Source organism: Zalophus californianus, chromosome 9, assembly GCF_009762305.2.
Source record: "Zalophus californianus isolate mZalCal1 chromosome 9, mZalCal1.pri.v2, whole genome shotgun sequence".
In the NCBI taxonomy this organism is placed as follows: Eukaryota; Metazoa; Chordata; class Mammalia; order Carnivora; family Otariidae; genus Zalophus; species Zalophus californianus.
Genome location: NC_045603.1, coordinates 57139582 through 57166238, shown reverse-complemented (window position 1 = coordinate 57166238; position 26657 = coordinate 57139582). Strand labels below are relative to the sequence as shown.

Sequence of the window (26657 nt, the reverse complement as noted above, 5' to 3'; positions counted from 1 at the left end):
TGTGGTAAGGAGGGCTGGGATGGGAACCAAGGTCACTGCACTCATCTTGCTTTGCTCTTCAAGGTCCTTAGACCTCCCATTTCCTGCCCCCTTTCACAGAGGCCTCGCACCACTTCTAGGATGCCCCGAATTTAGGTAACTCTCACAGTCCCCTTAAAGAGAGCCAGCAGCTGGGTATGGGCCCTCCCAAGTCCCATGCCCTTCTGCCAGCCTTGATGGACTCTGCCCTGCTGTAAGATTGCATCACTGCCACCCCTACCTCTCTGGGTTTCCCCAGACATCACAGTAACATGCCTCCCACCCCCACCATGCTCCAGCCCCCTCCACGTTGTGCTCCAGTCCAACTGGACTCTGGGCAGCCAGCATAGGCAGGGTCAGGAGGTGACTTCCGTGCCCATGGCACTGCCACCTTGGCCTGGGCAGGAGGACGCCATTCCTCTCCGCGCCACCACCCCCCCCCCCCCGGTCCCAGCCTTATTTCTAGGGAGAGAGAGACCAGAGTTCTCCTTCCTGCCCAGAGACCCTGGAGAAATAACCAGTGGAACTCAACAGCTGCCTCATAAGAACTGCTGCAGCAGAGGTGTCTGGGTAAGCTGGAAGGACTAGAGGTATGGGAGGAAACTGCCCTCCCCACCTTGCACCTATGAGTCCCTCCCCTGAGCCCCAGACCTTGGGGACTGAGCATGTGAAATCATTCTCTTTCTTGCATCATGCATGTCCACATTGCCCCCCCCACCCCCTTACACCTACCTCAAACTCAGTGACCAGGCCAGATGGTGAAACCCGAGCTCCCGGGGAGGGGGGGGGGAACCTCCACCCCCCTCAGGGCCCTGATGGGCAGCACAGCCGGCCAATCCCGGGGCTCAGAGGGTAGGTCTGCTGGCTGACCACTAAGTGGGGGAGCCCCAGGTTTCGGCTCTAAAGAGGCCCCAGTCGGTAACCAGCCATGAGCTGTGAGGGTCAAACTGGCAGACTGCGCTAAACACAGCCACCCATTGGACCATCCGCATACTGCCTTCCTGAGTCCTGGGCAATAGAAGACAGGTGGCTCTACCCTTGGTCGAGGGTAGGTGTGGCACGGCGGTCTGCTGCTGTGCCCTCATTGGCTTCCACGCAATCAGATCAACAGAAGGAGCAACTGCCATCTGAGGCTCCCGACCCAACCCAGGGCCATTCACCAGGAGCATGGGGCTCCCTGATGTCCAGCCCCAGCTGGTGCTGCTGTGGGCACTGGTGTGGGCACAGGGGGCAGGGTCTGCATGTACATCCTGCGGAGGCCCCACGCCGGCGCCCCAGGCAGAACGAGCTCTGGTCCTGGAGCTAGCCAAGCAGCAGATCTTGGAGGGGCTGCATCTGACCAGTCGTCCCAGAATAACTCACCCTCCACCCCAGGCGGCGCTGGCCAGAGCCCTCCGGAGACTGCAGCCAGGAAGTGTGGCTCCAGTAAATGGGGAGGAGGTCATCAGCTTTGCTACCATCACAGGTGGGTAAGAGAGAGGCAGGCAGAGAGCAGACGGAGAGGGAGGCAGAAGGGGACACTGACAGAAAAGGCAGACGGAGCAGGGTGTGGGAGGAGGGAGGACAGAAGAGGCAGGGACGGGTTGCGGAGGACGGAGGACACAAGGCAGTCCCCACGTCTTCTAAAGGGGCTAGGGAGAGCAGCGGGCGGGGCTTGCAGGGGTCTCAGAGGGGAGCTCCATCCCTGCTCACATTCCTCCATCCCTTCTCCATCTCTCTGGCAGGTCCCTCCACCTCAGCCTGCAGCTCCATGCTCACCTTCCACCTGTCCACAGCCCAGTCCCACCACCTGTACCACGCTCGCCTCTGGCTGCACGTGTTCCCCACCCTTCCTGGCACTCTTTACTTGAGGATCTTCCGATGGAGCCCAGGTAGCGGGCACCAAGGGTCGCACACCCTCCTGGCAGAGCACCAGACAACAGCCCCGGGCTGGCACGCCCTCACTCTGCCCTCTAGTGGCTTGAGGGGTGAGGAGTCCCCTGTCCTGAAACTCCAGCTGAACTGCAGACTCCTAGAAGGCAACACCACCTCTGCCCAAAAGCCTCGGCAGCTCCTGGACACAGCGGGAGACCAGCGGCCCTTCCTGGAGCTTAAGATCCGGCCCAGTGAGCCTGGAGCCAGTCGGGCCAGGAGGAGGACCCCCACCTGTGAGCCTGAGACCCCCTTATGTTGCCGGCGAGACCATTATGTGGACTTTCAGGAACTGGGATGGCGGGACTGGATCCTGCAGCCCGAGGGGTACCAGCTAAATTACTGCAGCGGACAGTGCCCCCCCCACCTGGCTGGCAGCCCCGGCATTGCTGCCTCCTTCCATTCAGCTGTATTCAGCCTCCTCAAGGCCAACAACCCTTGGCCCTTGGGTACTTCCTGCTGTGTCCCTACGGCCCGAAGGCCTCTGTCTCTCCTCTACCTGGACCGGGATGGCAATGTGGTCAAGACAGATGTGCCCGATATGGTGGTGGAGGCCTGTGGCTGCAGCTAGCGAGAGGACCTGGGGATTTGGAGTAAAGAGATCAGTTGGGGGTTCCCAGGCAAAGGGCATCTGTGGTGGGAGACATTGCCTGATCCACACCCCCACCTAATGGGCGGGGTGGCAAGATGACCGGGGTGACCCTTAGGGGACCCAAAGGGGCACTTGTCGGTCCAGACTCTTGCCTATTCCAGGCTGGTTGATGTGTGGGGAGATGGGGAAAGTGTGTTCTCTAAAGGAGTCTCCCCAGAAAGCTTGATTTCCGACCTAAGCCCCCTGAGAAGGTGGCAGAGGTGAGGGAGGGGTGGAGGGAGGGAAGGAGAAGGCAGAGAAAAATTACTTAGTCTCTCGCAAGAAGAGGAAGTCCTCAAGTGAGGGAAGCAGGCTTGGGACAGGGGAACCAGGCTGGCCCAGGGTGGGAACTGTGGAAGAGCTTTCAGGGAGGGTCAAGAAGGAGATGGGCAAGGGGCTAAGAGGAGGTGGTTAGGAGAGCCCCAGAAATGGGAGCCGGGAGAGGGGTACTGAGCCTAGGAAGTTCCCTAGTTTTTCCCAGTGTGGGGGACAGGACCCACCGGGGAGACAAATGTTTATCCTTTCCTAAGAAATGAGGGGGAAAATCAACAAGTATGAGTTATAAAGAAGGGCTGGGGCGATAGTCCACAGGGAGAGTTTTCAAGGTGAGGTCTGGGGACCCCTGGGAGGTCCCTGAGACCATTTCAGGAGTGTTCACAGGATCAAAACTATTTTCATAATAATACTAAGATGGTATTTGCCTTTTTTATTTTCATTATCTCAAAAGTATACAGTGGAGTTTTCCAGAGGCTATGTGGCATGTGATTACATCATTTTTCCGACATCCTTGTTAATGGGATATGTGCCTGTGTATTCTTGTGTTACAAAATTCTTCAGTTTTAACTTCTAATATAGTAAATTAACAGGAACCACATAAACAAAAATTCAATAAATTTTAAGAGTATAAACGCGGGGTGACGGGGTGGCTCAGTGGGTAGAGCATGCATATGACTCTTAATCTCAGGGTTGTGAGCTCAAGCCCCACATTGGGTGGGGAGCCTGTTTAAAAAAAAAGAGGGGCTCCTGGGTGGCTCAGTCAGTTAAGCATCTGCCTTCGGCTCAGGTCATGATCCCAGGGTCCTGGGATGGAGCCCTGCATCCCATTGGGCTCCCTGCTCAGTGGGGAGTCTGCTTCTCCCTCTGCTCCTCCCCCTGCTTATGCTCTCTCACTCTCTCTCAAATAAATAAATAAAATCTTAAAAAAAAAAAAAGAGTGTAAAGGGATCTTGAAGTCAAAATGTTGGAGAATCACTAATCTAGAGACCGGGGTGAGGAGGAAAAAACAGTGTGCTCTAAAAGAGCTTCTCCGAAAGAAAGGACCACTGACTGGTCTTGCCTGACCCTCTGGGTATAACTGGTGTCTGGGCCAAAGTCATATGGGGGAGGGAGGGTGAAATAGGACTCCTTATCTGTTCCCCCAGAGTCACTACCTATATTTGTAGGGCCTCAGACCTCTTTCTAGTTTCACCTTTTCCCCTTGACCCTCAGTCTGAGCAGTTAACCTACTAACTCTCCAGGCCTGAGGAGGTGGTTCTTGGAAGCAGAACTAGGATGTGGGAGGCCTGTCTGAGGGGTGACGGGAAAGGAAGGGGCTCCTTTTCCTCACCACGTTTTCTCCCCTTTCTCATAAGGAAAGGTCAGACAGACTAAAATAGCTGCCCCTTCCCCTGCATCCTGTCACTATAGCAACACGAATCCGAAGGGACAAGACACTCCCCTCTCAGACACTACTGTTCTGCACTAGCAGCCTCTTCTAGTGTACCTTTCCACTTCTTTGGGCTCATACAACCCTCTCCCTGGGCTCCTAACTGGGCTTTGGAGGGGGGACCTGTCAAGCCTCCTACACCTTCAGCTCCCCTGTCTTCTCCGCTTCCAGACGCCGAGAGAGTGTCATGTTGCAGAAAGGCCAGCAGAGGGAGCAGACAGCCTGGAATTGCAGAAAGCGGGCAGCCCAGAGGTACGGAGGTGCCCGCAGTCTCCAGAACTTGGAGATGAAGGAGAGCGGGGGTTCTCTGCGGAACAGTGTTTCGGTCGCGTCCCAGGGTACCTTAGTAACCTTGTGAACCGCATACTCTGCACCCAGAGCCTCAGCCACTGCCCGTCTCTTTTATGCTCTATAGACCCTTCACTTCTAAGCCAACTGTGTCCCGTCCTGTTTGCACCAAACCCCAAATCTGTCCTGACCCCTTCATGTTCCACTGAAAGAGTGAGGCCAGCAGATAAACTACAGGATGGCGGAATGCTCAGTTAGCACCAACCAAAGTTGACGACGCTACCTCCAATATTATCTTTCTCGGATGAACTTTTTCGTCGCCCCCCCCCCCAACTCCCAATACATTTCTTAGTTTTTTCTGGCTCGGGGGGTGGGGAGTGGGGGAGGGCTCTTCGTGGGCAGCCGATCCAAGGATCCATGCCGGGATTTATTGCCCACCACCAGCAGCGTGTTCAGCGGGGGGGGGGGGGAGAGGCAGTATAGGGTCCCTCAAGGGAGGGGGAGGATCCTGGGGGTCCTGGGGGTGCAATAAGCCCGGCACCCCCTCTCTTGCTTTCAGCTACCCCGCCTCATCCTCCAGAACGGCAAGAGGGAGGGAAGTAGAAGGGAGGTGAGAGGCGAGCGGGAAGAGCGGCGGCGCGCCAGCTGCTTGAGCGAGAAAAAGTTTTTGCAAAAGGGAAAAAAAAAGTTTGCGCTTCTCGCGGGTGGTCCCGGCTCGCGGCCCGGCGGGCTGGGCCGGCGGGAGGGCTGGCGGCCAGGTTAGGGGGGGTGGGGGTGGCACTGAGGCTGCGCTGCCGTGGCCCTGTCCGCCCCCCCTCCCCACCGCACACCCCCCAGCCCAGACTCCAGCCCTGGACCGCGCATCCCAAGCCCTGCGCCCAGGAGGAGGTGAGAAGGGGGGCAGGCGGGGGACCACCTGGGAGCAGTGGGGGAGGGGGCCCGAGGGGATGCCCTGCTTGCGAGGGACTCTGCCCAGCCAAGAGGGAGACCTGGGGCACAGAGGCAAAAAGGGGGTGGGAGAGCCTGGGGTGAGATACAGAAAGTTTGAAGAATTTTTTCGTTTGTATCTCCCTTTCTCTGTCTTTTTTTTTTTTCCTCTGACAGTCTCTGTGTCTCTGTCTCAGGCAACCGTGGATCTTCTTTGTCTGTCTCCGCCTCTCCCATATATTAGAAACATCTCACTTTCATGAGGTTGGGATGAAGAGGCTGGAGGGCCGGCTAGCTGGAGGTCTGCGTGGTAGAGAGGGAACTCCAGGTGTGTCCTGAGCGCCGGCAGGAAGACGTCAGTGTTTCTGGAAGAGGGAACAGCTAAGGAGAGAGCCCTAGGTGGGGTGGAGACGGGTGTGTGTGAGGCGACAAAACCGGTGGGGGACAGCTAGGCTTGAACCCCTGACCTGTCTTGTGACAGATGTGCTTGCTGGTGCATTCGTTCTGGGGAAAAGGAGTGCCTTCTGTTTTAGGAAGGGGGCGGGAGGGCCCAGAGTCTCGTTTAGGCCCTGGAAAGACTTCTCAAGGAATAGGGACTCCTGAGTCCCCAAGGGCTGTAGTCAGGGGGCTTAGGAGGAGCCGAGGAGACCTTGTCTTGACCTTCTGACCTCGGGACCACCAGGACAGCTGGGCCAGCCGCAGGGAGACCCCTACTGGGACTGGGCGGGACCACTGGCCACGGCCTGCCTATGTATCCCCGTTGGAACCCCCTCCCCAACGGGAGCTGGGGGCCGAGGCCCCTCCTCTGGCTCAGACCACCCTGCCTGCCCTTGCTCCCCGCTCTGAAGCCTCTTTCAGGCCCGATGACCCCGAAACAATCCGCCCTGGGCAGCTAGCTTTGGGGACAGGATTAGGGAAAGGGGATCCCATAGTGATTGGGGACTTAAGGTTTTGGGGGCTGGAGAACTGGGGTCTTCATAGGATAGGTCTTTACTGTCCAGTGGAAGGAGAAGGTGGGGCAATTTCCCCGGGGAGTTGTAAGGGCCGGAATTGGGGTGGTTTTCCCTTTGGGGGCGGGGTCCGGAGACACCCCCCCTCAATTATCTACTCGGCATCCCCAACCAGGCGGTACAGACCCCGCCCTTGACGTCACTAAGGGGTTCCCGGGGGTCTGGAGGGGTTAACCCTTGGGAAGCCAACTGTGATAATCAGGAACCCAAGGTGTCCTGACCCCTCCCTCCGCCCATATACACCTTATTTTATTTACCCAATCACTTTCTGTCCCTGTAGTTTCTGTATTCTTCTTTCTTTTCCACCCCGCCACGGGGACCCCCCACGCTCCAACAGTGCCCCCCGCCCCCCGGGCGCCACTGCCAGCTTTCTGGATGAGCTGAGGGGAGGAGGGAAGAATGTGTCCCGCCTCTCAACTACACCCCCCCCCCGCCCTCCCTCCACCGCGGCTCGCTCGACTAGGCTCCCGGGGCGGGCGGGGGAAGCGGAGCTGTCTGCAGCCAGAGCCTGCGGCGGCGACTTGGGTGGGCCGAGGAGGCACGGGGGCGGGGAAGGCGGGACCGGGAGAAGGGGGGCGGGGCCTACTCCTGGGAGTTGGGGAGCGGGGGTGCGAGGGGGACTCTGGAAAATAGGGAGACACAGAAGATGATTCAGGGCTTCAGCAGGGCAACCCTAGAGCTCCCTGCCCCATCCTGCGCTCTCATCCACACTCCAGAAAAACTTAACCGAAGCTGGAAAAGTTGGCGAAATTTTCCTGTCACTGGTGTGAAGGGGAGACGTGGGTGGGCTGTGGCACGCGTGGGCGAGGTGGGATGTCGCCCCATTTCCATCAGGACTCCCCTGCGGCTGGACAGTGGCACAAGAGGATGACTGAGTAGGCACGTTTGGGGGAGTCTCTTTAGTGTTTGGGGGGTCGTTTGCGAGCCCCTGCCTCCTTCTCCTGGGTGAGTCATAGAGGAAGGAGGCGGGAGAAGTGTCCCCCCATCCAGCTGCCAGCCAGCTGTGCCCCCCCCACCCACAAAGTGCCAAGGTCGAGTTGGGAGGTCTTGGATGCGGGATCCAGCTCTCCGCTGGGAAAGGAGGAGTTAGGAAGGGTACAATCCAGGCTACGGGGCTTGGGCTGGGTCATAGGGTCCGGGTTCCTCTCCCCATTTTACCCCGCCCTCACCCAAAATCCCAGCATCCCGGGATCACCCACCGCGCCGGCCGGCCCGCTCCCGGTCGTTCTCCACCCTACCCCGCCCCACCCCACCCTCAGTCCCGGGAGACCGGAAAACCCGGGGTGGATCAAAAACTGGAGTTTGAGGAGAAAAGCGGATGGCAGAACCCTCTCCCTCACAGCTCTTCTCTAGTGGATAATGACTTTGTTTTTTCATTCTCTCAAAGCCTTCTCTTACAGTCCTTTCCTGCTCCCCTAAAAGAGACCAAGTGAGGTGGGCACCCAGATTCAAACTACCCCAGGATAACACCAGTTTCCACTCTTTGTACTCAACAGACCCGGGAGGCTCTGCTCAGAAACCTTATCCCCTTCTATACACAGTTTTCTGCCTTAGAAAAAGGCATATCGTCTGTGCTCCCTCCTGGCCCCACGTCTGTGCTCCCTCCTGGCCCCACCAGCCTCTCCGTCTGGGCTGTGGTGAGAGCTCCCTCTGCTGCATACTGGAGAGATTGTAGCGGGCCTGTCGCTGGGCAGGAACAAATGAAGGCAAAGGGGCTCAGCATGAGTTCCCCCATCCCACCCCTCAAAGCTGGCCCACGGTCAGAGCAAGAAGAAATAGAGGACCATGGCATAAAATCACTTGAGGCTTATACAGACGCAATTAGTCCATAACACTCCCTCCTACACACACACACACACACACACACACACACACACACACACACACACACACACACACACACACACACACCAGAGCTTAGACCACCCAGGCAAAGATCCCACTCAGTTCCCACAAAGATCCTCAAGACAGCCTCTGCCTCTCTGGGACTCCTTTCCTTACCCCCCTGGCTGAGTGATGCTCATTTCACTTTGATTTCCCGTGGCAGATGTCTTAGAGGTTCTATAACTGAATTAGTTATCTGACCTTCCTTATTTCCCTCCTGCCTTTATAACTTGCACATCTCCCTTCCCCTCCTGCAGTGTCCCCACACTCTCCTCTGAGACACCATGTTCAACTCGATGACCCCACCGCCAGTCAGTAGCTATGGCGAGCCCTGCTGTCTCCGGCCCCTCCCCAGTCAGGCCCCCAGCATGGGGACAGAAGGTCAGTGCAAATACCAATCTCCAGGCCTTGAGGCCTGGCAGCTCTCTCAGTCAGCCCCAGGGATCCCTCTTCTATCTCCTACCCCATGCCAGTCTCTAGTCCACAAGAAGATTCGAGGCTCTATGTCGTATAGGCTTGGGATATGGGATCAAGCCTCTCCCGGGGTTTCAAGGTGAGGCCTTATGTGTTCCCCCATTCCCATTCCCCATTCTCGCTATCTCTATTTCCTAGGACTGCCTGGTCTGCCCTTCTGCCACCAGGCCAACCTCATGTCTGGCCCCTCCAGTTATGGGCCAGCTAGAGAGACCAACAGCTGCACCGAGGGTGAGGCCTCAGGCAACATCTCTTCCCTTTTTGCCCCTCTGGGACTTGCTCTAAAAAGAGAAAGTTGCAGGGGGAAGGCAGGGGATCTAACTTAGAAGAGGAAATGCTTGGAGATAGGAGCAAGGGGTCAGAGCATGATCAGAAGGTCACAGATGGGGTCAGTAGGGCAAAGCAGAGTCAAGTGTCATTGTTTTGTTGAGAGTCAGGACCCATGGGTTGGGTGGAGGGAGACATGCCCCCATTTACCGTAGCTGTCTCCCCTGTTTCCTGCCCCAGCCCCACTCTTCCCTCCTCCCCGAGGTTCAGTCAAGTTGACCAAGAAGCGGGCACTCTCCATCTCGCCTCTGTCAGACGCCAGCCTGGATCTACAGACAGTTATCCGCACCTCACCCAGCTCCCTTGTGGCCTTCATCAACTCACGCTGTGCATCTCCTGGGGGCTCCTATGGTCACCTCTCCATCGGCACCATGAGGTGCAGAAAGCCTTGGGCTAAGAGGCCCCTAAAGACCCTGCCAAACCCCATTAAAAGCCTCAAGCTTTCCAAAGCACCCGACCCTGTTTGAATCCTTATCATTTCAAAGGTGTTGAAGCCCTCTTCGGTGCTTCCCTGGGCCTGCCTCAACCCCATCCCATACCGTTTTTCAGAAACACTCCAAAATAGCCCAAGGACTCCTGAAATTCTTTCAGATGATAGTCCTAAGTAACTGCCTCTCCTCCTCCTCCTCCCCCTCCTCAGCCCCTCTCTGGGATTCCCACCCCAGATGAATCACCAAAAAGGGACCTCGCCTTCCTTCGGGGTCCAGCCCTGTGGTCCCCATGACCCCACTCCAGGTGGGATGATGCCGCATCCTCAGTCCCGGGGACCCCTCCCAGCTTGCCAGGTGAGAGTCCTCATATTGCTGCCCAATTTCCCTCAGCTCAGGGAGGGTGGGTGGTGGACTCTATGGGGAAAGGTGAAGGAAGGACAGGGGATCGAAAAGTTCTCAGTAGCAGAAACATAAAGGGGTATGGTTGCTGGGGTTCACTCCTTGAGGCTGAATCAGACTCTTCCAAATGAGATCCTGCCTTTTGCCCATCCCAGTGCAGTCTGAGGAGGAAGTCTCTTCCAAACCCAGGGGTTCCAGCTGCTTGGGTGGGGGTACTCAGGGCAGGAAGACCTGGCTGGGCTCCCTCTTCCTTCTGCCCACTTCTACCTTCATCACCCTCACCTCTTCCCTTGGGGAAGCTGAAGTCTGAGCTGGACCTGCTGGTTAGCAAGTGCCCAGAGGAGCCCTTGGAGGGTGATATGTCCAGCCCCAACTCCACAGGCACACAGGTAAGGGGGGGGCGACTTTAACTCTGAAACCTGAGCTAAATAAACAAAAGCTGTCACCCCAGTGACCCTAGGATTGCCTCCTCTGCCCTAGGATCCCCTGCTGGGGATGTTGGATGGGCGGGAGGACCTGGAGAGAGAGGAGAAGCCTGAGCCTGAGTCTGTGTATGAGACTGACTGCCGCTGGGATGGCTGTAGCCAGGAATTTGACTCCCAGGAGCAGCTGGTGCACGTGAGCCCCAGGGGGTAACAGGAATGCTGGCTGGATCTTGTAGGACATTCTGGTGGGACACTGTGGAGTTAGGCTAAGGGCAGGAGGTCCCAGGATACCGAGGTCAGAGGTTGAGTGGCCAGTTGGGTTGGCAGAAACTCAGGAGCTATAGCTTTGTTTTAGAAATGTGGGAGAACAGAGGTGTGGGCTATGATGTTCTTTCTGCAACTTCTTCCCCCATGAGGTGGAGCCTTGGAGGAATATGGTGGGGTGGGGAGGTTCCAGGGAAGGTCTGTTTTGGGACTTGGGGGCAGAAGGGAACCTCAGAGAGCCTCTGTATCTCCTCCTTCAGCACATCAACAGTGAGCACATCCATGGGGAGCGGAAGGAGTTCGTGTGCCATTGGGGGGGCTGCTCCAGGGAGCTGAGGCCCTTCAAAGCCCAGTACATGCTGGTGGTGCACATGCGCAGACACACGGGGGAGAAGCCACACAAGTGCACGGTGAGGCACCCACTTCCCAAGCTCAGGGTCCTTCCCTAAATTGGGGCTCCCCACCAAGAGCTCATATGACTTTCTTGGAGCCTAGGCACTTTGCCGCCATAAACAAATATTTAAAAACTGTATCTTAGGACTGGGTTAGTATAAAGATGAACATATTGATGTTGTGTATTAGAACATTTTCTTGGACCTAAAAGCCATTTTCCCTTTGCTTTAAGAAATTAAGACATTTCTGTGGGCCCCCAAAAGTACCCTGGGCCCGAGGCACTGTGCCTGCTACTCTGCCTAATGGAGAAGCTCGGTGTCAAGGACATAAGACACTCCCAGAATGACCCCATCCTAAGCCAGTCTAAGATTCCCATGCAGGGGGATCTGCTCTGGCTTGACGGGGAGATGCTCGCTGCCGCATCCCCTCCGGCTTCCAGTTTGCCGAGCTCTTGCCTGCCTTCATCCCTGAATTTTGGGAATTGCCCTCGCATCTTGAGTTATAGTCTCGGATGTATGTCCCCTTTGAGATTTACAATTCTTCTAATCTCCATGTCCTTCTGTCTGAGAGCTATCTTTTGACCCCAATATCTCCTAGTTTGAGGGGTGCCGGAAGTCATACTCACGCCTCGAAAATCTGAAGACGCACCTGCGGTCACACACGGGTGAGAAGCCATACATGTGTGAGCACGAGGGCTGCAGTAAAGCCTTCAGCAATGCCAGTGACCGAGCCAAGCACCAGAATCGGACCCACTCCAATGAGGTGAATGCCCCACCTAAGGGACCCTCCCCACTTGAGAAGCCAGTTACTGGGCAGATTCCCCCATAAGAAATCCCTTAGCCCAGCACCCGCTCCACAGAGGTGAGTCCCCATCCCCCACCTCATTCACCTGGATAAGGTCTTTCTGAAACCAAGAACTTCCACATAACCACCCCACCCGCTACCTCTAACCAGCCAAAGGGCCAACCTAAATAGACCCATTCGGCCTGGAGGGGACCCATGGTCCCTTCAACCCCTGGCTTTATGAAGCCTCACAGACCTGGGCTGTCAGTTTTCCTAATCTTTCCCTTGACCCTCTCATTTTTTACTCCAAGGACGCCCCCTCCTTAATTCCCTGGGTGCTGTGCATTCCTCCCTGACCCCCTCGTCCCCAACTGATGCCACCTCTTCTTCCCATGCCTTCCGCACTCTCCTGCTTTGATTCCTTTGCCTGATGTCTTCACTTTCCACCCAACAGAAGCCGTATGTTTGTAAGCTCCCTGGCTGCACCAAACGCTACACAGATCCCAGCTCACTCCGGAAACACGTCAAGACAGTGCATGGTCCTGATGCCCATGTAACCAAGCGGCACCGAGGAGACGGCCCCCTGCCCAGGGCACCGTCTCTGTCCACAGTGGAGCCCAAGAGGGAGCGGGATGGAGGCCCCATCAGGGAGGAGAGCAGACTGACCGTGCCGGAGGGGGCCGTGGTGAGCTGGCCCAGGCGACTCCTGCCTCCATGCCCCGGCCTGCCCTGCCCACATCCTTCCAGTCCGCTCCCAACTCTTCCATGTCCTCCTCTGTAAATCACCCTTCTGTGGAAGTCCTCCAGTCTCTTACCCCAGTGGTGCTCCTTGGGTTACCCCAAATCAAGAGATTTTCGTATAATTCATTACTGAATTGGTTCAACAAACTCTTATATGGGGCTTAGTATATTATTCTAATTTATGTATAGTTTACATGTAAAATTCACATTAGTAGGATTATAATTTCATGTACTCCTCACAACAGCTTCGTGGAAAAGGAACTTCCTCTCCACATTTTCAGATGACGAAACTCAGGCATATAGACAAATGGTCCAAGGTCACCGAACTAAGTGCAAATTTGAACCCAGGCAGTCTGTGCTCCATCCTAGGCTCTTCTCATCAACATCTCTCCAGTTTGCCCCCTCCCCTCACCTGCTCAGCCCTCCCTACACCTGTAAGCTTCCCCTCGGTCCGCGCAGTCACTGAGACACAGGCTTGAGCCACTCACCAAGTTCAGGGAACTGGGGGGGCGGGGGGGAGGGGCCGCCCTCAGCCCTCATGTTCCCCGCAGAAGCCACAGCCCAGCCCTGGGGCCCAGTCGTCCTGCAGCAGCGACCACTCCCCAGCAGGCAGTGCCGCCAACACAGATAGTGGTGTGGAAATGACTGGAAATGCAGGGGGCAGCACTGAGGACCTGTCCAGCTTGGATGAGGGGCCTTGCATTGCTGGCACTGGTCTGTCCACTCTTCGACGCCTTGAGAACCTCAGACTGGACCAGCTACATCAACTTCGGCCGATGGGGCCCCGGGGCCTCAAACTGCCCAGCCTGACCCATACTGGTGAGACCTGGGTGTGGAGGTAGTCGCTGGGCTGAGATCTGGACCTTCTCTGAAGTTGGAAGGAGGACTTCCCTCCTCAGGGTTGCCCTATAGCACCTTTGTACAGTTAGCAAAAGGTCCCCCTTCCTCAGACACTTTCCTTCCATCCATCAGGTAATTGTGATACACAAAGTATGACGTGAATGCTGCTCCCTAGGGCTGTGCAGTGTACAACCTATACAACTGTTCACGGTGGTTCTGAATCCCTGGTGACACAGACGTAGAAAGGGCATGGGTCGTCCTGGGGTCTGAGTCATCGGAGTCAAGGAGCCTATCCCTAGGATTCTGGGACAAGGCCGTCCCATGGGGGAGGCAGGGTGAGATTCAGAGGGCTCCCTGACCACCCTGCTTTTTCTTCCTTATCCCTTGTAGGCACCCCTGTGTCCCGCCGCCTGGGCCCCCCAGTTTCTCTTGACCGCCGCAGCAGCAGCTCCAGCAGCGTCAGTTCAGCCTATACCGTCAGCCGCCGCTCCTCCCTGGCCTCCCCTTACCCCCCTGGTTCCCCGCCCGAGAACGGGGCATCCTCTCTGCCCGGCCTCACCCCTGCCCAGCACTACCTGCTCCGGGCAAGATATGCTTCAGCCAGGGGAGGTGGTACCCCACCCACGGCAGCACCCAGCCTGGATCGGATGGGGAGCCTTCCTGCACCTCCCTGGAGAAGCCGAGCTGAGTATCCAGGATACAACCCCAGCGTAGGGGTCACCCGGAGGGCCAGTGACCCGGCCCGGGCTGTTGACCGTCCTGCCCCAGCCAGAGTCCAGCGGTTCAAGAGCTTGGGTTGTGTCCACACGCCCCCCACCATGGCAGGGGGAGGACGGAACTTCGATCCCCAACTCCCAACCGCTGTCTACTCACCACAGCCCCCCAGCATCACTGAGAATGTCGCCATGGATACCAGAGGACTGCAGGAGGAGCCAGAAGGTGGGACCTCCATGATAGGCAGTGGTCTAAACCCCTATTTGGACTTCCCACCCACTGATACTTTGGGATATGGGGGACCCGAAGGGGCAGCGGCTGAACCTTATGGAGCTAGGGGTCCAGGCTCCCTGCCTCTTGGGCCTGGTCCACCCACCAATTATGGGCCAAACCCCTGTCCCCAGCAGGTGTCCTATCTTGAACCCCCCCCTGAACCATGGGGTGAGTTCCCTTCCCACTCCGGGCTGTACCCAGGCCCCAAGGCTCCAGCTGGAGTCTACAGTCAGTGTCCTCGTCTTGAACATTACGGACAAGTGCAGGTCAAGCCAGAACAGGGGTGTCCAGTGGGTTCTGATTCCACAGGACTGGCGCCCTGCCTCAATGCTCACCCCAGTGATGGGCCTCCTCGTCCACAGCCTCTGTTCTCCCACTACCCCCAGCCTCCCCCTCCCCAATATCCCCAGTCAGGTGCCTATACCCAGCCACCCCCTGATTATCTTCCTTCAGAGCCCAGGCCTGGCCTGGATTTTGATTCCCCCACTCACTCCACAGGACAACTCAAGGCTCAGCTGGTGTGTAATTATGTTCAGTCTCAACAGGAACTGCTCTGGGAGGGTGGGGGCAGGGGAGATCCCCCAGTCCAGGAAGCTCTCTACCAGAGTCCCAAGTTTCTAGGGGGTTCCCAGGTTAGCCCAAGCCCTGCCAAGGGTCCAATGGCCACATATGGACCTGGCTTTGCACCTAACTTGCCCAATCACAAGTCGGGCTCCTATCCCGCCCCTCCAACCTGCCATGAAAATTTTGCAGTGGGGGCAAACAAGGCCCCCCATAGGGCAACAGCACCACCCCGACTTCTGCCCCCACTGCCCACTTGCTATGGGACCCTCAAGGCAGGGAGCACCAACCCCAGTTGTGGTCATCCTGAGGTGGGCAGGCTGGGAGGGGGTCCTGCCTTGTATGCTCCTCCTGAAGGGCAGGTGTGCAACCCTCTGGACTCTCTTGACCTTGACAACACTCAGCTGGACTTTGTGGCTATTCTGGATGAGGCCCAGGGGCTGAGTCCTCCCCCTTCCCATGATCAGGGGGACAGCTCTGAACACACCCCACCTCCCTCTGGGCCCCCCAACATGGCTGTGGGCAACATGAGTATCTTACTGGGATCCCTGCCTGGGGAGACACAATTCCTCAACTCTAGCACCTGAAGAGTGAGGAATCCCAGGAATCACAGATCCATTTCCTAAGGGGTTTCCATTCCCTCAGAGAAGTTGGGATGAGGAGCCATAGCCCCTTGGGATGCCCCAGGGATGGGAGGTATGGGTGGGGCTGTATACCTTCTGTATATGTTTTGGGGAGGAATTTGATAATGACACTGTTTCTGGATAATAAAGGAACTGCATCAGAAAGCGCCCTGCTTTACACTTTCCTATCTTGGGGGGGGGTGATGACAGGGAACAAGAAGAGAAGTAGAGGTTAATCCACCCACTTCCCTTTTTTGGGAGGCTCCCCCACCCATCCCAACCCCTCAGGTCAGACTCACAAAGACAGTCATCTGGGAGACACAGGATTTAATGGGATGTCCTCAAAACAGAACATCCACTATCCCCTCCACCACCAAAGGGTAGCCAACAGAGATCAGTGGAAACATGTTTTTGTCTTCTTCCTTGCCCCAGTCAGGGGAAAAGGCTGGTGAAGTCAGTGAGCATGAGTTGGACTAGCTGCCCAGGGTAGAGAGCATGGGCAGCTGGGTCAGATGTCTCCTGCTCTGGCCGAAACAGGGTTGGCCCAAACACAATTCCCAGGTTGTGGGGGGTCATGCGGTTCTTATCTGAGTGTGCTATCACCCTGTGGGCAAAGATCGAGAGAAGGGGCTATAATGCAGCAGCTTCCCCACTTCAAATAAATCAAACCCTTCAAAGGGATGAACAGCAAAGAGTTCACTTTGGGACCCCTCCATGTGGTTGGTGGCTGAAGGCAACCAAGCAGAGAGCCGCAAGGTGCATGAAGATGGGACCAGTAGAGACACCTTCAGGGTACAAGTTGGAAAATACAACCCAGGAGATGCCTGCCTCTTTCCAGCTTCAGAGACTGCCCCTAGAGTCCTCTTTTTTTCACAGATTAGGCGACTCTAATTCAAATGGCTATCCTCTCTCAGAAGCCACTGCCCAGGCCCAGCTCAGCCACGGAAGCCATGAGCAGGGTCCCAACAGGAGACAAAGAGGCCAGGGGAAGGGAGCGGTGAGATGGCCCTCATTTCTCTCACAGCATCCCAGGGCATCTCTTGATCCCCATTTCCCCACTTCATGACCTGCCCGGATGTTGCCTGTTTCCTCCATCTGCCCACTAAACAGGTGAGAAACCTAGGTGTCCCCTACCTCCACTGGTTCTGAACACAGTCCCCGCTGCATGCCCCATTCCACCCTCCCTCCGCATACACAGAAATGTTCAGTCGTCCTGACCTGCATAAATGTTCCAGGAGGTACCGCAGAGTGTCACGGTTGGGCTTGGGCATCGAGCCTATTAATTCCCGTATTTGAGAGAGGCGCTGCTCTGATTCGGAGACTGCTAGAGAGAAAAAGTGAAGGGAAGGGTACGGGGTGGGGGGTGAGGCTCTGGAAGGTGCTAGGGAAGGGTGGGTAAACTTGCTACTCTTTCCCACGCCCATGGAAGACACCATTAATCTACCACAGCTTTCTTTTCCGCTGAGCCTAACTGCAGCTTTATTATTATTATTATTTTTTTAAGATTTTATTTTTAAGGGGTGCCTGGGTGGCTCAGTCGTTAAGTGTCTGCCTTCAGCTCAGGTTATGATCCCAGGGTCCTGGGATCGAGCCCCACATCGGGCTCCCTGCTCAGTGAGAAGCCTGCTTCTCCCTCTCCCACTCCCCCTGCTTGTGTTCCCTCTCTCGCTGTCTCTCTCTCTGTTAAAACATAAATAAAATCTTTAATTGTCACAAACTTTAAAAAAAAAGATTTTATTTTTAAGTAATCTCTACACCCAACGTGAGGCTGAAAGTCATAACCCTGAGATCGAGAGTCAAATGTTCTACCGATTGAGCCAGCCAGGAGCGCCCCCCCCCCCCCCCCCCGCCAACTGCGGCTTTAGAATTCTTTTTAAGTCAGCCTTCTAAACATTCACACACACACACAAATAATAACCGGAGTTGGCACAGGAGTTGAAAGTTGTTTCCCATCTCTGTGCTCAGTTTGGAATAGAAGGGTGTAAGGGAAACTATTCTTTACCCTTCACGCCCCACCCCCATACCAAGGGTATTGCCCAAAGTTCTCATCCCTTACCAAGGGCAGCACGAAAATGGGGCAGCAGCAATGGGGGCACCAGAGGCTGGGGTAGCTCCCTGAGAAAAAGCTTCAGGGCTCCAGTGACCACGTGAATATCATCCCACTCAGCACTGTCCAAATCTAATCGGCCTTCTGGGAGGAGAAGGAGGTACAGAGAGGCTCAGGGCTCATGAAGGGCCAGAGAGATCCAGAGACTGAGAGGTCAGGAGTTTGGGAGAAGATCCAGTTAAGGCAGACCACAGAAATACCTAGGAGATCCACAGGGGGGCAAGGCAGCAGAGGTGGGGAGGGGGACAACCCACCCAGGGGCAGGACACAGGGATCCAGAAGGAGTAGGGAGGATGTCAGATGTTTTAAGGGTCTCAGGGGCCTTCCACGTAAGTACCTTGTCCTGGCTGTTCTGGGAACACGTACCTCCCATCGGAGGTGACCGCCCGCTCTGCAACATGGATAAAAGATCAAGAGCTAAGCCATGCAGTTCTAGCCAGACCTCCCCGTTCTGCCAGCTCCCTGAGAAACTGCCTGTGGTTCCGAGGCATGAAATTCGTAGTACCACCACATGCCCACAAGCCTTCTTACCTCTGTCCACCAGGAAGCGAAGTTTTTGGACCACCGCCAGATTCCCACTCACCCGGTAAATGCCATCCACATCCAGACCTGGGAGATGAGGCAGGGAGCAAATAAGGATTCCTGCTCTAAATTTTTTTTTTTAAGATTTATTTATTTATTTATTCATGAGAGACAGAGAGAGAGAGAGAGAGAGAGAGGCAGAGGGAGAAGCAGGCTCCCAAGGAGCAGGGAGCCCGATGTGGGACTCGATTCCAGGACTCTGGGATCATGACCTGAGCCGAAGGCAGATGCTTAACCATCTGAGCCACCCAGGCGCCCCTCCTGCTCTAAATTAAATAAGGATTCCTGCTGTAACCTGTGTAAGGTGAGGACTGGTGAGAGATGCAAGGGTGGAGAGGAATAAGGCAGAAGGAAGACTAGGGTGGGGGAGGTGGGGAATTCTAGGCCTTGGCTGGTTGGAAGGGGAGGTTGTGGGGTCTCTGGAAAAGTGACCTCTCTTATCCACAGCAGCAATGCAGAGCCGCACAAAGCTGGGCACGGTGTCCCCTTCCCTCTGGCACAGTGATTCCAGCTGGCAGCCGAACACCTGGTCTGGAGAGGCACAGAGTGAGGTGGAAGGCCAGTGGGAGCGTCACCCATGGAAGCTCTTAGCACAGGTTTTCATCCCAAAGTTGGGCTGGCCCTCTTTGGCTGCCTTTTCGAGCCAATCCGCCCCCCCCCCCCCCCCCCCCCCCCCGGGCAAAGAGGTGCACACTTCCTTCCCCCAAATTAAGCAGTAGAGGAGCAGAAGACCGCTGATCTAGTTCTGGGACATTCTACTGTGAGTCTCACTGAAATTTTCTCATCCACGAAGTGGGCTGATGCCCAGATGAGGAATATAAAAGTGCTTGCAGAAATACTACAGCAGGTACGGAGGAGAAGGGTGCCCCTGGCCCAGCCCACCTCACCTCGGAGCAGCCCACGCTCCTGCAGGCTTTGCAAGGGTGGTCTCTTGGCGATAAGCCGCTTTAGTTTGTTCCGTACGCGGTTCTGCTCCGTTCCTTCGGGACACCGACCTGTAGGAGCAGGTGGAATGAGGGCGCGAGACCGCCGCGGGGAAGGAGACGACCGAGCCGGGACACGCGCCCCCGGGCCCGCCCACCCGAGGCCCGCCCCTCACTGGAGCTCCGGCGGTAGCTGATCCGCAACAGTGGCTTGGACACCGGCTCCGACTCCTCTTCGTCGTCCTCCCCGCCGCTCAGCTCCTCCAGCTCTGCCGGCCCTGAACCTGACTGACGCAGTTCCAGGGGGTTCTCTCGATCCTAGACCCGGAAGGGCGAGGTGGGCCGAGTCGGAGGTTGGAAGAAAGGAGAGAGAAATCTGCACCCCCCCGCTCGACGCAAGGAGGCCCTAGCTGGCTGCTGGGGTCCCACGTCCCAGCCCCACCCCAGGGCCCTACACTGAGACCACCCTGCCCCCTACCACCTCCGAATCCTACTGTTCCTTCCCCACTCCCTCTGTCCCACCCGGGCAGAGCCTCTCCCCGGACTCTGCCCCACCATCTCCCACCCATCTCACCAGGCGTTCGATGACCGCCCGCAGCGCGCGGTGCCAGGCTCGCAACTCGGTCTCCTGGTCTGATTGCAGCAGGAACTCGTGGCCAGGGACAGTGCGGATCTGAGGGACCAGCGGAGAAAGGGCTTGCTTGAGTCAGCGGGAGGGAGCACAAAAAGCTGGGAGGCTGAGCGGAAGACCGATGCGGGGAAACCCGGGGCGCACCTTCGGGTCGGGTGGAGCTTTGGGTACGCGCAGGACGCACTCACGTGCAGGACGTTGCGGCGGCTGGACAGGTGGCGGCCGTGGGCCAGGGCGGCTCCGCGCAGGTCCACGCTGCTTTCAGGTCGGCTACCCGCTGGTCCCTGGCAATTGGGAGAAACTGAGGCCCTGTTCCCCTCGTTGCCTCCCTCCCACCCGGGGGACTCCGAGGACACGGGAAGCTGTGCTTCTTCCTCTACTCCCCCCTCTCCCACCTCCGCCCCACAGCTGGCCCGAGGCCGTAGGAATCGGGCCCCAACCCTTTCCTGCACGCCCCCTCCTCCCCTCCCTCACACTCACCCAGATTGAGGAGGGCGCGGCGGGCGGTGGCTCCCGGTAGAACACCAAGCTGTTACCTGCTAATACCACCCAAGAGGGGTTCCAGTTCTTCCTGCAGGGGCGGAGGGGGCAGTGGTAGTAGGGCAGAGGTCAGGTAGAACCACGTGGGGAGGGCGCTCTCCCCGCGCTTGGCTCCAGGGAATCCAGCCGCCCAGGCCCCTGCGGTATTCCCGGGTCCCGTCACCTGAGCTTCCGCCCCCCCAGGGCGATCTTGGTCACGTTGAGCAGGCCCGACTTTTCCACCTCCTGGGGAGTGGAGCGAGGGGTATTAGTAAGCCACCCAACGCCCCCCACAGCCCCCACGGCTTTCCCAAGAGGGGGTGGTGTCCCAGGAGTGAGGTCCTTTATGGTTGGGCGGGTGGCGGAGCCTGCGTAAGAGAGGATACCCAGAGAACACTCAGAAAGAGGAAGATGTTTCTAAAGGAGCAGGAATTGGGGGGTGGGGGAGTGAGGATCTTGGCCTGCACAAGGAAGTGGGTGACTTACATGGGGGTCGTCCAGGACCTGCGGCAGAGATCGAGAGGGCTGCAAGGCTAAAGGCTGGTCTGAGGGGTGGAGCTGGGAGGTGCGCTGGCCGAGGTAGGGTGAACCCTGGGAGGGAGGGGATCAGAGAAACAGGTGGAGGAAACCAACTTCGGAGTCCCGGCTATAGGGGGAAGAGGGGTGCGGATGTGGGTGAGAGGCAGGGGGTGTGATGGGTTACAGATGAACGTCTTGCATAAAAGAGTGTAGTAAAAAGATGGCTTTTCCTGCATGTGATCAGGAGGGAGGGGCTCTCACCTGGGGGTCCAGCAGTTCCAGGGTCGCCGTATCAGACTCTGAGCCCTTTGCCTGAGGTTGCAGGACACCACTGTCCCTATTCGGGGTCTGCGTCCCCTCCATGGAGCCAGGGTTCTGGGGGGTGGGGTGGGTGAGGAGTAAAGCTACGGCCAGATGCCACCTCAACCCGCTCTCAACACCCTTCTCAACAATTTTCTGATGGCAGCCCCTGAGAGAAAGCACGCCACTTTGGGGTTCAGTAGGGGAAAGGAGGAGGTGGAGGGGACACAGGAAGAGGCAGGAGGGAAAGTCTCACCGTCTCCCGCACGCGAGTGTGGCGCGGGGGCTTCCAGGACTTGCAGCCAGTCAGCGAATTTATGTAGAAGCAGCGTCCGGAGTTAGGGTCCAAGTGCTGCTCCCAGGAGTCCAGCCTCTGCAGCGGGGGGCACGCAGGGCTTGGGGGAGGAGACCGGGGACAGCGGCGGAGGTCCACTAGGTTGCAGTACACGGGGTGCTCTGACATGAGGGGCTGGGGTCTTGCCTGCCAGGAAAGGGGGAAGAAAAAGGTAGTTATCCTGCCTGTGTCCCTCCCCAGTCTTCTCTCCACCTAACCACCGCCTCCTCTCTCCCCCACTGTTTTCTCACCCCCAGCTCCTGGCTGGGGTGACCCAGGTACTGGGGAAGAAACCCCAGTCCCCAGCTGGGTGGATTTCTTTTTTTTTACTCCCTCCCTCAGTCTTCTTTGCTTTTCTCCTCCTCACTTCCTGTTGCCAACTTCCCTCCTCCCCCACCCCGCCCCTACCCCAGGGCCTCAGGAAAGGGGAACCGGCTTTTTGTGTGTGGGGGTGGGGGGGTGGTTGAGGGGAGTGCCCTACCCTCACATTCTCCAGAGTGAAAGGGATGAGAGGGAGAGGGGTCAGGGACCCCTACTAGGGGACTATGAAAGAGGAGGGGCCATTTTAATCCACCAGCAAGTAAGAGAGAGGGGAGGAGCTGAGACTTCAAGAGGAGCAAGGGAGTTACATCTCTAAGTGGGACTTGCTGGTGACCTGAGCCGGTAAGATGGGACACAGGAAAAAACCCTGCCCTGGGCCAGGAGTCAGGAGGAAGAAAGAAAAACATAGCTCCTTGGCTTTTTCTCGGTCCCTCTGTCATCTGCTAGGTTCCTTGTATCCTCAGGATCCTTGCTACTTGCTATCCCTCAGCTAGAATTCCTTCTCATTTCCTAGTTTGGTTCCCGGCTATTTCTCCCTCCTCCTCATTCGGATCAACTACATGTCATTTCCTGGGAGATGCCTTCCCAGATTATCTCTATCACTCTCTACATTTATGCTTCTAGGTAGCACTTACCAGTACCAACAGTTACTTGTTTCTGTGTTTGTCACCCCCATGGGAATCCCTTGAGGGCAGAGATTCTGTCCACCTGATTTGCCATTGTGCCTAGAACAGCGCCCAGCAGTAAATAACCATTTACTCTTTACTCCGCTCAGAAGGGCTATGACTCACCGCGTTGGCACTGGCCTCTGGCAGTAAGTCTTCCTGAGAGAAGGATCTGCCACTTGTTCTTTCCTGGAAGGGTTTCAGGACGGTAGGCCTCAGATTGGTAACACTGATGCTTCTACACATTTTGGGGGGAAGAGGAGGAGGCTGCTTAGAGGTGGTCTGGGTCCTGCCTGGGGGTTCCTGGGACAGGTGCCACTCCTCCATGGAGCCATGAAACAACTTTGGCCCTGGAAACAGAGAAACGGGAAGAGTGGGGGCAGGCGCTCAGAGGGGTGATCTTGGCTGGATCCCTCATCCTGGGGACTCACAAGGAAGACAAGAGCAGGGGAGGTTGTGGGAAAGTACATGAGACCTAGAAAGTGTAAAAGTAGGAGGAGAGGCAATGGGGACACTGTGATGGGGATGACGAGTAGGCTGATCAGAGGGAAATAAGAGAAGGGGGTCAGCAGGTGCTTTGAGGGAGAAAGATCCTTCCAATAATTCCTAGAAGCCAGGGAGGGGAGGTAGGAAGGTGAAGGGAGTACTCACCAGGTGTCCAGAGGGATTGGCTGGGGGTGTTGATGGTTGGGCTCTGGGAAGGGATAGATTCCTCTGTCATGTAGGCAGCTGGGACAAAGATGGGTCGAGAAGTGGGGGGTGCTCCCAGGCGCCTTGCCAGCCACCAGTCTGAGTTGGTCTTTCGAAGCAGTAGAAACCTGTCCCCTTCGGCCAGGGACACTTGCCGGCCATCTGTCCCAGTGTAAGTGAAGGCATAGAGGGCACAGAGCTGGGATCCCTGAGAAGGGCTTTGGGGCCCCAGCCCAAGGCTCCCCCGGGTACTTGACCACCACCGGCCTGACAGCATTGTAGTCAGTACCGTCACCTGTGGGAAAAAGGGGTGTTGGAGATCCAGCAAAGGACGCGACTGGCTGCTTCCAAGCAGAGAGACATGGTTTTAAGAACAGCGTAGGGAGATAGGGAGAAACATAAGGAGAGGAACCTCAGAATGAGAGCAGAGGGTAAGGTGGAGAGCCTGGGTGGGGGTCATCTACAGGTTAAGGGGACTGAGAACTCCCGGGCGATGTGACTGGTAAGGAAGTATATAAGTAAGGTGAGAGAGGATGTGGTCAGCAGAGCTATGAGGCCAGCAGGGCAGGAAATCAGGGGAGAGAGGCTGGCCTGGTGATTTTCCTCCAAGTACCTTCTGGGGCCCATCAGAAAATCCACGGGCAGGAGGAGCGGGTCTTGGGTGGTGGTAGGACTTTTGAGCTGGACACAGGGGGATGAAGAGAGAGAATCAGGTCTGAGACAGAACACAGGCAAAGAGACAGGAATTAATGACACAGATAAAGTTTGTGACCTTTATGAAATATATACAGGCACCAATGTTTCCGTTACCAATAGCCTCAGACCCAGAGCTGCGTGCTTCCTGTGCAGACTCTGAGAAACACAGAGACAGAGAAACCAGAGCCAGAGAAATAGTAAGACCAAAGTAGAAAGAGAAAATGTCTGGGAGAAACACAAAGGGGTTCCAAGTTAGAGGAAGAGGTGAAAATACCACCATCCTCTCAATCCAGGATGTGTTTGGGGAGCTGAGAGGCCTTGAAACAATACTCTGTACATAGTCTTTGGGGCAGAGTCCTACGTCAGTGTGCGGGTTCCTTCATTCACGCTCTTAACAGGGATTGGCTGAGCACCTCCTGTGTGAAAGGAACAGTGTTAGGCCCTGGGGATAAGAGAGGGGAAGGAGATAGACACAGCCCTCGTGGAGCTTAAGGACAGATCTTAACTAATGACACAATACATCTATTAATTACAATTGAATCAAGGACTCTGGACAAGTATTACAGGGTGCTATGACAGCATATGGGGGTGGATGGGGGACTGACGGCTTTTCCTTGGTGGAAGATGGGAACTGAATTCCCCTGTCTATTTCCAGGGCTTTAAAACACACACTGACTGATGCTTCCTCCTTACCTAACCACTCTTGTTTTATCCTTCTCTCAGTTTCCCCACTGCACGACGGGAGGCTCTGGGTCTGGCTTTGGAGAGGTAGGCTAGGGACTGCCCCTCCCCCTCGGTGACATCCAAGAGCCAGCGCTCCTCCCCTGACACGTGCTCTGAGGGCGAATTCCCAGTCCTGGGACTTGGCCTCAGTGATCTTCCTCCTCAGTGGGCTCCACTTTCATTCAACATGTGGAGGACCCTACCCCTTAACTATTCCCTCCCACCTCCACAGTAGTCCCCAACTTCATCGCGTTCATTCATCATTCATTCATCCATCTGGTGTTTGCTAAGTGCTCACATCTCCTCTTCGGCCTTCTCTGCCAACTCTCCTGCACTTTATCCTCTCCTTTTTTTTTTTTTTTAAAGATTTTATTTATTTATTTGAGAGAGAGAATGAGATAGAGAGAGAGCATGAGAGCGGGGAGGGTCCGAGGGAGAAGCAGACTCACTGCTGAGCAGGGAGCCCGATGCGGGACTCGATCCCGGGACTCCAGGATCATGACCTGAGCCGAAGGCAGTCGCTTAACCAACTGAGCCACCCAGGCGCCCTATCCTCTCCTTCTTTATAGCCTCCTTCCCTTTAGCTTTTAAACATATTCAAGTCTCAGTCATCTTTAGCCAATTCTCCCTTTACTATATACTCCTCGGTTACCACCCTATCCCCCTCTTTTCCTCTTTACAGTCAAACTTATTGAAAGAGTTGCCTACATATAGGGGTCTCCATTTCCTCTCCCCTCACTCCCTCACCTCTGCAAGATCCCTCCTCCCTAGGGTCACCCCTGACTTTACAGGGGTACTTTGCAGGCCTTATGCTGCTTGACATTTCAGCAGCAGCAGCCAACACAATTGACTATTCTCTCCTTCTACAAACACTGCTGGTGTTCTTACCTTCTTAAAGCAGTCCCTTCTCTGTTGCATAAGGACTTTGCTTGTTCCTTAAACCCCAGAGGTCTGTCAGAGATCTTGTGCCCTTTGAACTCTATACACTCTATGTAGTCTTATTTTCTCCCCAGCTTAAATGGCCTCCATATGCTGTTGAGTACCCTATCTCCAGTCCAGATCTTTCTCTGGAGCTCCAGTTTAATCCACTGTCCACTGAAAAGCACTTGGATATTTCACAACGCCCAAAGTAGCACAAACACAGTATGTTCTTTTTTTTTTTTTTTTTTTAAGATTTTGTTTATTTGACAGAAGAGACACAGCGAGAGAGGGAACACAAGCTGGGAGAGTGAGAGGGGGAGAAGCAGGCTTCCCGCGGATCTGGGAGCCCGATGTGGGGCTCGATGTGGGGCTCGATCCCAGGACCTTGGGATCATGACCTGAGCTGAAGGCAGACGCTTAACGACTGAGCCACCCAGGCGCCCCAAACACAATATGTTCTAAACTGAACTTGTCAGCCTCCCCCACAAACCTGTTTCTCCTCCAGTACCACTATTCAGTTAAATTTAAGTTCAATAAATATTTATTGAATGCTTGCTACCATATGTGCCAGGCGGGAACCGTGTGCTAGGCATTGTTGATTAAGAGGACAAATATGGCCCCTGCCCTCTCATAACAAAATACAGTGTGATAATCACTATGATAGGAAAATACTATCATCTGTTGGAGCACATACAGGGTATACCCAATTGTGCATGCCAGAAACCTGGCAGCCAGGGGTGCCTGGGTGGCTCACTCGTTAGGCGTCTGCCTTCGTCTCGGGTCATGGTCCCAGGGTCCTGGGATCGAGCCCCACGTCGGGCTCCCTGCTCCACAGGAAGCTTGCTTCTCCCTCTCCTACTCCCCCTGCTTGTGTTCCCTTTCTCGCTATCCCTCTCAGTCAAAATAAATAAATAAAATCTTAAAAAAAAAAAGAAACTGGCAGCCAACCTTAATTTCTGCTGCTTTATTACCACTCCTATTTAGCTGATTACTAAATCTTTTCAATCTACCTACTTCCTTTAATCTCTACAACTATCATCTTCCTTAGTCTGGATGATATAGCCTCCTAACTAGTCTCCTTGCCTATGGTTCTCCTCACCTCCA

At 55.9% G+C, this 26657-nt stretch overlaps 3 protein-coding genes across 12 annotated transcripts; 2 read left to right on the top strand and 1 right to left on the bottom strand.

Annotated features, from left to right (window-relative positions):
• Nucleotides 1-900: 900 nt before the first annotated feature.
• Nucleotides 901-3561, top strand: INHBE (inhibin subunit beta E). The gene is made up of 2 exons (XM_027595734.2): nucleotides 901-1483; nucleotides 1743-3561. Exons 1-2 carry the CDS (start codon nucleotides 1186-1188, stop codon nucleotides 2498-2500), a joined length of 1056 nt encoding a protein of 351 aa, XP_027451535.1. The 5' UTR covers nucleotides 901-1185; the 3' UTR covers nucleotides 2501-3561.
• On the top strand, nucleotides 2038-15788 carry GLI1 (GLI family zinc finger 1). 5 transcript variants are annotated; one of them, XM_027595732.2, is made up of 15 exons: nucleotides 2038-2165; nucleotides 4437-4517; nucleotides 4681-5441; nucleotides 5725-5808; nucleotides 8632-8755; nucleotides 8987-9079; nucleotides 9356-9551; nucleotides 9816-9960; nucleotides 10305-10394; nucleotides 10486-10623; nucleotides 10955-11104; nucleotides 11685-11849; nucleotides 12325-12555; nucleotides 13163-13430; nucleotides 13842-15788. In XM_027595732.2, exons 5-15 carry the CDS (start codon nucleotides 8659-8661, stop codon nucleotides 15584-15586), a joined length of 3318 nt encoding a protein of 1105 aa, XP_027451533.1. In that variant the 5' UTR covers nucleotides 2038-2165; nucleotides 4437-4517; nucleotides 4681-5441; nucleotides 5725-5808; nucleotides 8632-8658; the 3' UTR covers nucleotides 15587-15788. The 5 variants fall into 5 exon arrangements, with proteins under 5 accessions (XP_027451533.1, XP_027451534.1, XP_027451530.1 ...); XM_027595733.2 differs by having other exon boundaries at nucleotides 5725-5879; XM_027595729.2 differs by having other exon boundaries at nucleotides 5678-5808.
• Nucleotides 15789-15932: 144 nt separating this feature from the next.
• Nucleotides 15933-23952, bottom strand: ARHGAP9 (Rho GTPase activating protein 9). 6 transcript variants are annotated; one of them, XM_027595819.1, is made up of 18 exons: nucleotides 23827-23952; nucleotides 23175-23508; nucleotides 22650-22873; nucleotides 21460-21684; nucleotides 21165-21278; nucleotides 20871-20975; nucleotides 20569-20630; nucleotides 20346-20436; nucleotides 20054-20149; nucleotides 19809-19907; nucleotides 19411-19552; nucleotides 19199-19306; nucleotides 18744-18842; nucleotides 18261-18338; nucleotides 18067-18120; nucleotides 17679-17813; nucleotides 16841-16946; nucleotides 15933-16226 (listed from the first exon to the last, which is right to left on the bottom strand). In XM_027595819.1, exons 2-18 carry the CDS (start codon nucleotides 23488-23490, stop codon nucleotides 16055-16057), a joined length of 2226 nt encoding a protein of 741 aa, XP_027451620.1. In that variant the 5' UTR covers nucleotides 23491-23508; nucleotides 23827-23952; the 3' UTR covers nucleotides 15933-16054. The 6 variants fall into 6 exon arrangements, with proteins under 6 accessions (XP_027451620.1, XP_027451619.1, XP_027451624.1 ...); XM_027595818.2 differs by lacking the exon at nucleotides 23827-23952 and having other exon boundaries at nucleotides 23175-23712; XM_027595823.1 differs by lacking the exon at nucleotides 23827-23952 and having other exon boundaries at nucleotides 22650-22761; nucleotides 23175-23271.
• Nucleotides 23953-26657: the final 2705 nt, after the last annotated feature.